Here is a 12,732-nt window from a genome sequence, read left to right as displayed (position 1 = left end):
TCTCTGTGTGGATCATCTTTTATTCCTTCTTCATTTGGCAGATTCCTACTTACCTTTCAACATTTAGCTTATATATTATCTCCTCTAAGAAAACTTCCCTTGGGCCTATTGTCTCATGCCCTGATGAGTTAAGCACCCTTCTTCTGAGCTAACAATATATAAATCACTGGGCATTTATTACCCTGTGACTCTTTACTTTTTTTGGTTAAATTTATGAAAAATATTTTCTTTATTTTTATATCTCCTAACCATGCTATGAAGTCGGCTTCTTTTGTTTTTATATCTCCATTGACTAGTGTGGTAACAAACTTGTTAAATGTGTTTAAACAAATAAAAGGAAGTCACTGAGCTATAAATTACTTACTTTGGAAGTTGTTACTAGATATTACCAATTTATTATCATTGTTAAACAGAAAAAAACATGATTTAGCAGAATGATCAGAAGGTAGAAGGGAGGTGGGGGTGGGGAATTGGATGAAGGTAGTCAAGAGGTACAAAATTCCTGTTATAAGATAAATAGGTATTGGGGATACAATAATATACAACACGATGACTATAGATAATACTACTGCATGGTATATTTGAAAATTGTTAAGAAATCCTAATAGTTCTCATCACAAGGGGAAAAAAGGGTGGAATATTTAGGCTTTTTTGCCAGCTGTCAGAAATACCTGTTCTTCTATGGCCATGGTTAAAGATGATGGAAAATTATGGAAGACTTAACAACATAAAGAAAGCATTGGAGTGATCTAATATAATCATCTTGTTTTACAAACAAGAAAACAAGAGTCATCAAAGTTGAGGAATTTACTTATCTGAAATCACAAGTTGATTAGTCATAGAGCAAAGACTAGAACTCAAGTTTTTGTTCCCCAATTCAATGTTCTTCCCCCTACACAAGACTTGACTTCTTGGCTTCCTAAATAACTTCCCAATAACTACCTCACTGGGTTATTATCACATAAAAATAATGCATTGGCAAGTACTTCAAAAAGCACCACAGCTTGTGGTGGATTCAGAAGTTTTAAGTTCCCATACCCCAAATGAATGAGAACATAAAATAGTGAAAGGGAATAAAGAGGAAAGGAGAAAAAAATGAGTGGGAAATATCAGAGAGGGAGACAGAACATGAGAGACTCCTAACTCTGGGAAACGAACAAGGGGTAGTGGAAAGGGAGGTGGGCAGGGCGTGCATGTGACTGGGTGATGGGCACTGAGGGGGGCACTTGATGGGATGAGCACTGGGTGTTATGCTATATGTTGGCAAATTGAACTCCAATAAAAATAAAAAATAAAAAGTTCCCATACCTGTCAATTACCCTCTCTAACTGGGAAAACATTTCCCCTCATTTATTTTATTGCAATCGGATAGTATAGTATAGTATAGTATAGTATAGTATAGTATAGTATAAAGTGAAGGAATGAAAATATTCTGGTGGGTGGCTTCTAGGATCTGTAGCTAAAATATAGAAAATGGACCTTGGGACACCTGGGTGGCTCAGCGGTTGAGCGCCTGCCTTCGGTTCAGGTCTGATCCCACGATGTGGGATCGAGTCCCACATCAGACTCCCTGCGAGGAGCCTGCCTATGTCTCTGCCTCTCTCTCTCAGTCTGTGTCTATCATGAATAAATAGATAAATCTTAAAAAAAAAGAAAAGAAAAGAAAATGGACCTTTCCATGAATATATTTCAGGCACACAGAAGACAAAAAAATGGAGTCTTTGTCTGGATAGGATAGATACATGGGCATATTAAATCACTCTTTACATGTAAGCCCCGGTCAATGAAGCCATATTATTCATTTATTTGACAAACAACTTTGAACACAAAGACACCCACAATATTCCCTACCTTCAATTGAATATACTTTAGAAGATCAAATTCTTTCGCATACATCCTAAAATATTCGAGGACCTGGGAGTTATGCATGAAGTTGGGATAATGATCTGGGATGGGATAGTCACTGAAGCACATCATCTCCTTAGATGTGTTGATGATCACTGATTTGTAAATACTGGCCCTTCCTTCTTCAGGATTTTCCTGCATTAAATAAGAAGCATACATAGCAACCTGAGAATTAACTTCACAGTTTATAAACAGTCAATAAACATTTGAAAAACTTTTCTGAAAGAAATACCAATTTAAAAAAGTTATACACACACACACACACACACACATCCCTCCACATCTCCCAATATTTGTGCCCTTGTGTAGTCTCTTCCCCTTGAATCTGAGTTGTCTTTGTGACTTGGTTTTGACCAACAGCATGTAGTTGGAATGATACCAAATAGCTTTCAAGAGAGTCCTAAGTAGTCTTACGGCTTCTGCCCTCTGTCTCTTAGCTTAATCTGGTAGAAATCAGCAGCTATGTAAGAAGTCCAACCACCTTAAGCTACCATTCTGTAAGCCCAAGTCAGACAAATGAAGAGCATGTTTGAGATACAGAGATGTGCAGCCAGCCCCCAGAAATTCCATTTATCCCAGCTGAAGTTCTAAACATGTGAACAAAGAAACCATAGCAGATGTTCAGTCTCAGTAGTCACTTAATTGCAATGACATAAGATTCCAAGTGAGATCTGCTCATCTGAATAATAGTCTTACAAATATTTTATATATTTCAACACCTTGGTGAGTTTCAAGGTTCATCATACACTGGTGAGGCTGCTCTCCAGGAAACATTATACTAACTCCTATTTTCTCCAGCATACGTTGCCGTGTCACCTCATTTTTACTCATTTAAAAGACTGTTAGTCGGTGTTAGGACAAACAGAAACTTATGAAATGGGAATGTATGCTGGAGAGTGTAGTTAGTGTAGGGTCTGGGGATAGGGGTTCAAGTGGGTGGCTCCTTCACAACTTTAAACTTTAAAAGTACATATTATTGTTTCTTCATTAGAAAAATCCCTATCTATCATTCCAGAATCACATCAAATGGCACTTCTTTGGAGAAGACTTACCTGTTTTTCTGGAGAGCAATGTCGCAAGTATATGAAAACCCCTGAAATTTATTCAGCCTTTTTAAGAAAAATTCAGCATAGTAGACAAAGTTATGTTAAATGCTATTAAAGACTGCATTATTTATAGAAAAGAAATAAGCTAAATGCCTGTGATATTGTGACTTATAAGAAATATATGTTTGATCATTCAGACAGCCAAAATGTATCTCTCCTATGTATTTGGTCTTTGTATACATTTTGCATATTTTTGTGGACTTGCCTGTAGTTCCTGACTCTTAGCTCCCCAAACCCTTGGAGTTTCCTACGTGTTAAGAATGATAAAGATGTCTTTTGTTGTGTTAATGAGGTGACTTTAGGAAACCATTTAAGGTTAGGGACTGATTGCCAAAGGAGCCAACCAAGGGGCACCTGAGTGGCTCAGTCAGTTAAGTATGCAACTCTTGATTTTTGGCTCAGGTCATAATCTCAGGGTTGTGAGACTGAGTCCCGCACTGGACTCCAACTGAGTGGGGAGTCCACTTGAGATTCTTTCCCTCCCTCTCCTTCTGTGGCTCCTCACCATACATATGCTCTATCTCAAAAAAAAAAAAAAAAAAAAAAAGGAGCCAACCAAGTGATTAGAGGGCTGGAACTTTCAGTTACCCCACCCCGAACTTTGGGGAGGAGAGAGAGGCTGGAAGTTGAATAAACTGTCAAGGCCATGATTTAATAATGTCATCAACCATGCCTACAAAACGAAGCCTTGATAAAAACTGGAAAACATGTAGTTCAAGGAACTTCCAGGTTGGTAAAGCTGAGGAGATATGAAGAAAGTAGGGCACTCCGAAAGAGCACAGAAGCTTTGTCCCCTGTCCCCATACCTTGTCCTATGTATGCATTTCTTCCATTTGGCTGCTGTGAGTTACATCCTTTTATAATAAACTGGTAATCTAGTGAGTAAATGGGTTTTTCTGAGTGCCGTGAGCCACTCTAGCAAATTAATCAAACCCAAGGAGGGTGCTGTGGGAACCTCTGATTTATAGCTGGTTAGTCAGAAGTACAAGTTACAACCTGAGTTTGTGACTGGTAACTAAAGTCGGGTCTGGGGATAGGGGTTCAAGTGGGTGGCTCCTTCACAACTTTAAACTTTAAAAGTACATATTATTGTTTCTTCATTAGAAAAATCCCTATCTATCATTCCAGAATCACATCAAATGGCACTTCTTTGGAGAAGACTTACCTGTTTTTCCCCACAGAGTCAGATGTCCCATTCATATTCAAGCTCTCAAAGGCAACTTAAACCTAACACTGTATTATGACTGTGAGGTACCCGAAGATAGGATATATATCTTATTCTTCTCTGTGTCTCTACCATCTGTATAGTACCTCATATATATTGGGTGTTCAATAAATGCTTTGAAATGAATTAATGACTTAACTATGGAAAATGAATTTGGAGATACCTAAACTATAATTTTCAAATCTATGTAGGAACACTGAAAAAGACATATAACTTCTCATAAAAAAAGTAGTATTACAAAGTTAAATTCACATTCTCATTACCAAATATATAAAATATGTCTGCATGGGGCAATTGTATACTACCTATGTTCACCCATGTTTATATACTTATATGTTGTATAACCTCTATTCTGTCAGCTGGTTCTGCTTACATTTTTTAAATTTTAAGTCAATAGAACTTGAAAATAGGAAAAACAAGTTCATTTATTAAGGAGGTAGTATTTTTCTTTTGTTTTTGTTGAAATGTTGTTTATAGAACACCCATTCATGATTTAAAATGAGGAGTCTTCTTGAGATCCTTTCTCTCCCTCTCCTGCCCCTCCTCACCATACATATGCTCTCCTTCTCTCTAGCAAACTTAGAGAAAAATTTCTTCAATTTGATTTTAAAAATCTACAAAATACCTACAGCTAAACATCATAACTTAATAGTGATAAAATGGACAACTTTTCCCTTAAAATTAGGAACAAGACAAAGATGTCCTCTCTCACCATTCCTGTTCAACGTGTAGAAATCTTAGTTGGTATAATAAGACAAGAAAAGGAATAGTGGCTGTACCAGATTGCATTTCCAACAAAGCAAGAGGGTTCCCCTTTCTCCACATCTTCACCAATATCTTCTCCACATCTTCACCAATATCTATTATTTCTTGTGTTGTTGTTTTAGTCATTCTGATAGGTGTGAGGTGATATCTCATTGTAGTTTTGATTTGTATTTCCTTGATGATCAGTGATGTTGAGCATCTTTTCATGTGTCTGTTGACCATATGTAGGTCTTCTTTGGAAAAATGTCTATTTGTGTCTCCAGCCCACTTTTTAATTGGTTTATTTGATTTGGGTGTTGAGTTTAATAAGTTCTTTATAGATTTTTGGATACTCCTCCTTTATCAGATATGTCATTTGCAAATATCTTCTCCCATTCTGTAGGCTGCTTTTTATTTTGTTGATTGTTTCCTTTGCTGAACAGAAGCTTTATTATTTTGATGAAGTTCTCATAGTTTATTTTTGCTTTTGTTTCCTTGCTTTAGGAGACATATCTAGAAAGAAGTTGCTATGGCCATTGTAAAATATGTTGCTGCTTGTGTTCTCCTCTAGGATTTTTATTGTTTCATGTTTCACGTTTAGGTCTTTCATCCATTCTGAATTTATTTTTATGTCTAATGTAAGAAAGTGGTCCAGTTTCATTCTTTTGCATGTTGCTGTCCAATTTCCCCAACACCATTTGTTAAAGAGACTTTTTTCCCTTTGGATATCCTTTCCTACCTTGTCAAAGACTAATTGGCCATAGAGTTGTGGGTTTCTTGGTGGGTTTTCTATTCTGTTCTATTGATCTATATGTTTATTTTTGTGCCAGGACTATACTGTTTTGATTACTACAGCTTTGTAATATAACTTGAAGTCTGGAATTGTGATGCCTCCAGCTGTGCTTTGCTTTTTCAAGGTTGTTTTGGCTATTTGGGGAAAATAGTATGGAGGCTCCTCAAAAAGTTAAAAATAGAACTACCCTATGACCCATCAATTGCACTACTAGGTTTTTACCCGAATACAAAAATACTAATTCAAAGAGATACATGCACCCCAATGTTTATAGCAGCATTGTCTACAATAGCCAAACTATGCAAGTGTCCATCAACTGATGAACGGATAAAGAAGATGTGGTATATATACATACAATGGAATATTAGAATATTACTCAGCCATAAAAAAGAACAAAATCTTGCTATTTGCAACAACATGGATAGAACTCTAGTTCTAAGCAAATAAATCAGTCAGAGAAAGACAAATACCATGTAATTTTATTTATACATGGAATTTAAGGAACAAAACAAATGAGCAAAGAAAAAAAAAGAGAGACAGACTCTTAACTATAGAGAACAAACTAATGGTTTGGTAACTGATGGTTACCAAAAGGGGAGGTGGGTAGGAGAATAGGTGAAATAGGTATTGGGGATAGGAGTGCATTTGTTGTGATGAGCACTGTGTTTTATGGAAGTGTTGAATCACTATATTGTATACCTAAAATATTACACTGTATGTTAACTGACTGAAATTTAAATAAAAACAAGCTAACTAGTAAAGTGGCATTAAAGCCCTCCCCAAAAGGAAAGGAAATAAAAGTATACAGATTGGGATGGAGAAATAAAATTATTTTTAGTCACAGATGACACGTTTATGTAGAAAATCCCAAAGAATTTAAAACAACAACAACAACCTGGAACTAATAAGCAAGTATAGCAGGGTTGCAAGATACAAAGTTAAGGTATCTTTTCCTTTAACTAAGGAAAGTTAATTGCTTTCCTATATACCAGAAATGAACAATTAGATTTAAAATTTTTTAAATACCATTTACAATATACCCCCAAAAGGAAATATTTATGCATATAAATCTAATAAAATATGTATAGGACTTATATGCAGAAACTATAAAACACAGACGAAAAAAATCAAGGATCTAAATAAATAGAAAGAGATTCTGTGCTTATAGGTAGAAGGAATCAACATTATTAAGATGTCAGTTCTTCCCAACATGTTTTTAGCTATTATCAACTTGATTCTAAAGTTTATATGGAAAGACAAAAGGCCTAGAAAAGCCAACTTTGACCTTAAGTATGTATTGCGCATAGTGACTTTCAAAGAGTACAGTATAACAAGGGGGGGAAAATGAAGAGTGACTTTACAGTGGTAAAACCTGACAAAAACCGTCTCAAGCCAGGTCATCGAGGTTAATATCAATAGTGAAAAGTCATATTTATAGTACTACTGATATGATATGATGAGAATGGCACTGTATCTCTATGGTCTTCTGCCCCCAAATCCATAACCCCAGTCTAACCATGATAAAAACATCAGACAAATCCCAACTGAGGGACATTCTATAAAATAATTAATAATCCTTAAAACTGTCAAGGTCATCAAAAACAAGGAAAGTCTGAGAAATTGTCATAGTCACAAGGAGACATGACAACTGAATGTAATGTGGTATCCTGGATGGGATCCTGATACAGAAAGGGCCATCAGAAAATAATTGAGCAAACGTGAATAGAATATGGACCTCTAGCTAATAACTATTAGTATTGGTTCATTAATTATGACAAATGTATCATATTAATAAAAAACGTTGAGAGGGAAAACTGGGTGTCATGTATTTTGGGATTCTGTACTATCTTCCTAATAATTCTGTAAGTCTAAAACTGTTCTGAAATTAAAAGTTTATTTAAACATATTTGCACATAACACATTTCTTAAAGAAATTAAAATGAATGAGTGGCAGGCTCATTTTGGAACTAAGATGTTTATGGGGGTAAGGGTAGATATGTTCCTACCTTCTGAAATTTATTTCATTCATTTATTCAACAGATATTTCTAAAGTCATTCTGTAATAAAAACACTATTTAGTTTGTCCTTGCCTTCCAGAGGTTCAAAGTTGAGTATAAGGAGTAGAACCACACTTTGTAGAGCAGGTCTGTTGGAGTCACAGAGCTAAATGAATCACAGATTTTAGCCCTGTAGCAAAACTCATATATTTATATTCTTTTTCACAGTACTGACACAGCAAAGTGTTTTCTTGTGTCAATAAAAACAATCAAGCTCTTCCAAATACTTGATTGGATCCCAGGTAGTGTTTACCACTGTGTCAACTCACTGCTTTTTATAAAAGAGAATAGGAGCAGAACAGTATTGGGTCAGAAAGTGGAAAAAGAAGCTGCTGCTCCTGGGTTTTAAATTTTCCTACAATCAATTAATAAATCTGCCCTGTACAAATGCACCTTGCTTGTATTTCCTGCCTGAGCACATGATTCACACATTTGAGCAGGAAGTTCATACAAGAAAAGAGAACAGGGGCAGTGTTGCTCTTCTGTTCCTTTGGCAGACTCAGAATTCCATGGGACAGAAGCTTTAGGACTGTTCTCAACCTTGTCTGCACATTAGAATAATCCGGGGAACTCTAAAATAAACAGTAACATAACGCCTCATCCCCACTCCTAGAGGCCCCATTTTAATTGCTCCTTGTCTAATATGCAGACAAAGTTGAGATCTGCTGGTAAGATGTAGTGTGCAGGCCCGGGAAAGCTCAGGGCATCAGAGCTCATCCCATCAACCTCAAAAGTCTTTTCTCCACACATTCTCAGCAAAACTGCAGAATGTTTGAGGACAGTGGCAGGAGTTTATCTATCTAACAGCATCTAACAAAGTCCAAAGTCCAGTAAACTGGTACTGATTTTGCATGTCATCCTCATTTATCAACTGGGAGAGCTGGGTTTAAAAACTATAGGGCAAAAGTCTCTATATCAGCTGCACAGGGGACATTAGTAGTAAAGAGCTTTACTGGTACCACAAGCCAATCACACCAGAATTTCTGGATGGACTAACATTATTATTTGTTAAAATTCCCCCAGGCAATTCTTTAAAGTATGGCCAGTGCTGAGAACCACTGCTCTCCACCCTCTTCTAAGTGGTTTTGAATTTGTTTGTTTGTTTGTTTGTTTGTTTGCTTTTTCAGAAGGGAGAGAGTTAATAAGAATTTTTTTAAAACCTAGTTACCTGCTTAATTTATATTGCATTTTGTTTTCATTTTATCTTTTAAATTAACATGCCACATCTTATATTATCCTGTATCCACTTCATATATTTTCTTGTATATGCTCTGTTTTCCAAAGATTTTATTTTTAAGTAAGCTCTACACCTGACGTGGAGTTCAAACTTACAACTATTAGATCAAGAGTCACACACTCCACTGACTGAGGCAACCAGGTGCCCCCTAACATATACTCTTTAGAGATTTTTTTTTTAAAGACCTTTTATTTATTCAGGAGATACACAGAGAGAGGGAGAGAGAGGCAGAGACACAGGCAGAGGGAGAAGCAGGCTCCATACAGGGAGCCCAACATGGGACTCAATCCTGGGACTCCAGGATCACACCCTGGGCCAAAGGCAGGTGCTAAACCACTGAGCCACCAAGGGATCCCCATCTTTAGAGCTTTACTACTGAGAAAGTAGTTCTCACATCAGCAGCATTGGTGTAACGTAGGGGTTTATCAGAAATTCAGAATCTTAGCAGCACTCCAGATTGAGGAATCAGGATGTATATTTTGGCAATATTACCAGTGATTCCTATGTATATTAAGGTCTGAGAAGCTCTGTTTTGGTATGCTTTAAGGATTTTAAAAATTCAGGTTGATTACAGAATTAAAAAAATATTTTCCAGCATTAAATACTTATTAAATCCTCAGCATTCATAAGGGGTTTATCATGTTAAAGTTCTTTTACTCATAAAGTAATATTAAAGTATGAAAAGTCAAAGTGGTATGTTTCACATTAGCACTACTTTCCACTGTCACTCTGATGTGCTCACGAGGAGACAAGAACTAACTGAAATCAATGTCTTGAGAACTTATTATTATTTATAAGGACCTCAAATAACAAACCAGGGGGTGGTAGAGCAGCAGATCTCAGAGGAAATTCTTTTTTTTTTTAAGATTTTATTTATTTATTCATGAGAGACAGAGAGAGAGAGAGAGAGAGAGGCAGAGACACAGGCAGAGGGAGAGGGAGAGGCAGGCTCCATGCAGGGAGCCCGATGGAGGACTCGATCCCAGGTCCCCAGGATCACGCCCTGGGCTGAAGGCGGCGCTAAACTGCTGAGCCACCCAGGCTGCCCCTCAGAGGAAATTCTTAAGGAACACAGCATCAGCACATAAAGCATGTTTAATCCAAAATTAATGGACGTTTATATACCTCAGGATCCACATTGTGTAACTGTGGAATATGTGAGAATGAAGGTCTCTATTTCCACAAGGATTCTAAGCAGCCCCTCAAGACATTTGGCCTCTTGAGGATTTATTTATAAAACATAAATATATTTGGCACCTAACACATGTCAGACATCACATTTGACTCTAGAAATACAAGAGTGTAGTTGTACACATGTATATGTATGTATATAGATGTGTGTAAAATATATTACATATGATATATAATGGACACAGATGTAGTCTGTCTTAACAGAAGTCAGAGCGTCATGACAAAATATAGCTTATTGATTTTCAAAGAAGCAGTTCATATGGTGTTGAAATTTTGCCAAGTGGATATTCAGGAAAAAAAAATCCCACTTTTTAACAGAGAACAAGTTTAAACCGTTTTGCAGTCAAAAAACCAGAAACCTGATACTCAGGTAGAATGGGGATCTGAACTGATTTCACTGGCTGATCAGTTATTGGCAAACTTGGCTAGGACACTTTCTAGAGACACCAAATGCATGGGGCGTACTCCAGGTCTACGGAATAATAATAATTGCAGAGATGCCTGGGTGGCTCAGTGGTTGAACAAGTTTTCCTGCCTTTGGCTCAGGTTGTGATCTCAGGATCCTGGGACTGAGTCCTGCATCAGTCTCCCTCTGCCTATGGCTCTGTCCTTCTCTCTGAGTCTCTCATGAATAAAAAACCCAAAATCTTAAAAAAAAATAACTATGACATGTGGCACTTGCTGTACACTTGGCACTGTTATTAGTGATCGACATAATTATCCATTCACTTACTCCCTGCAGTAACTCTATGAGGTGAGTGCTAATATTATCTCCTTAAAGAACACAGAGATCTAATGATATTCCCCAAGGTCATGCTGCTCTTAGGTACAGACCTGGGATTTGAACCCAGACTGTGCTCTTAACCTCTATACTATGTTGTGACTAGATTTCAAAAGTATAATTTTATATTAATTACCAAACACTAATTAACAGCCTTTTCAGTTCATGCCCCAGATGAGGCATGGGGGTACTGCCAGGAGGTATTCACTCTAGGACTGAGTAAGGACTACTGTCAAATAGAGTTTGTTCCCCCCAACAGAGCCAAGTTGCAAAAGGACTGTTATGGTATTCAACTAGGGGATGCTATAAAGCCATTTATGTAATTTTAAACAGAGAGTGAGTGCACAAGTGTGAGGGGCAGAGGGAAAGAGAGAGAAAATCTCAAGCAGACTCTGTGCTAGGCACAGAGCCCAATGTGGGGCCCCGTCTCATGACCCTAAGATCATGACCTGAGCCGAAATCAAGAGACACTCACCTGACTGAACCACCCATGTGCTCCGCTAGAAGGCATTTTTAAGTGGCTGAGCAATGCTATATTCATTTGTACAGAACACAAAACACATCTGGATACCTTAATACCACTGACTGGTTTAGAAAACGAGTTTAAAAGCAAACCCAATGAATGCCTGCCACTTTGAAGTTCAATAAAGGAGGTTGGTATTCTTTGGCATATTATTAGCTTAATCATCTTTTAAGTAGATGATACCTAAACTCAGGAACAAGTTGCAGGGCTGGATGTATGTATTAATAACTCAACTTTAAAACTGAATAAATACAAGGACAAGAAGTACCAGTTGCAGATGCCCTCTGCCCTCTTCTGAAGACAGGCCCTGGAACTACCAATTTGATTTTTCAAGGGAAAGAAAAGTTCAAAGCAAAGAAGGCAGCCAGATTTTATATTTTATTCAAGGACAGGATTATTATAGAATTATTTAAATTGAACCAGAATTCAAAGAAAGGAAGAAAAAGAGAGAGAGAAGGAAGAGTGGGAGAGAGGGAGGTAGGGAGAGAGTCAGGAGAAAAGAGAAGACCAGAAGGTCATAGAGAACTGAAAAGGAGGAATCCCTAGAAGGAGTTGTAAGCGAGTATTCTAGACACTTACTAATGCAGACCAGGAGCAACCACTCTAAATTTTATAGCCACTTTACATTTTCTAATGTTTGTTATCTTGTTACACTCTGCCCTCCCCCCAAGATTGTTTACCCTCTTTCAGATAGCAGCGAAACTCATTAAGTGAAAATGATCACTGTGCCATTTTCATTTTCACAGATATCAGTAAAGGACAAACAAGGGATATCTGTGTCCCATTTTGCTGCTAGCATAGGGAAAGAAAAACCTGAACAGAACCTGAGGTGATGGCTCTGAGAAGAGGTCAGCAGGCTCAATTCTAGCAAATTTGATCATATTTCCTGACACAAGATAAAATATCTCATTGTTGGAGGAAGTCATCAAGAGGACATGACCACCAGATGACTGGCAAGCTGGACTCAGGCAATTGGAGGCTCTCACCCGTCCCCTGCTCTTGGGCAAATCTCCATCAGTGAATTCCACCTGTGGGTAATCAAACCAGTGCTGTGGTTTGGTTTGAAGGGAAGTGTCAATTAGTAACCAGTAAGCCTGTCATCTCTGTAGAGTGGTAATTGTCTATATAAATTTCCTGGAGGGCATAGGAAATAGGATAAGCAATCCCAAA

General features: G+C 37.4%; 1 protein-coding gene across 2 annotated transcripts in view; it reads right to left on the bottom strand.

Moving 5' to 3' along the window:
- FMO5 (flavin containing dimethylaniline monoxygenase 5) overlaps positions 1 to 12,732 on the bottom strand; it is a 31,871-nt gene that overhangs the window by 15,268 nt on the left and 3,871 nt on the right. For both annotated transcript variants that reach the window (XM_041756148.1, XM_041756149.1), the window contains exon 3: positions 1,852 to 2,040. In XM_041756148.1, the coding sequence (XP_041612082.1) occupies positions 1,852 to 2,040 (189 nt within the window). The remainder of the gene's footprint in view (positions 1 to 1,851; positions 2,041 to 12,732) is intronic.

This window comes from Vulpes lagopus, chromosome 5 (genome assembly GCF_018345385.1).
Source record: "Vulpes lagopus strain Blue_001 chromosome 5, ASM1834538v1, whole genome shotgun sequence".
Classification (NCBI taxonomy): domain Eukaryota; kingdom Metazoa; phylum Chordata; class Mammalia; order Carnivora; family Canidae; genus Vulpes; species Vulpes lagopus.
This window is presented reverse-complemented; position numbering and strand designations above follow the sequence as displayed.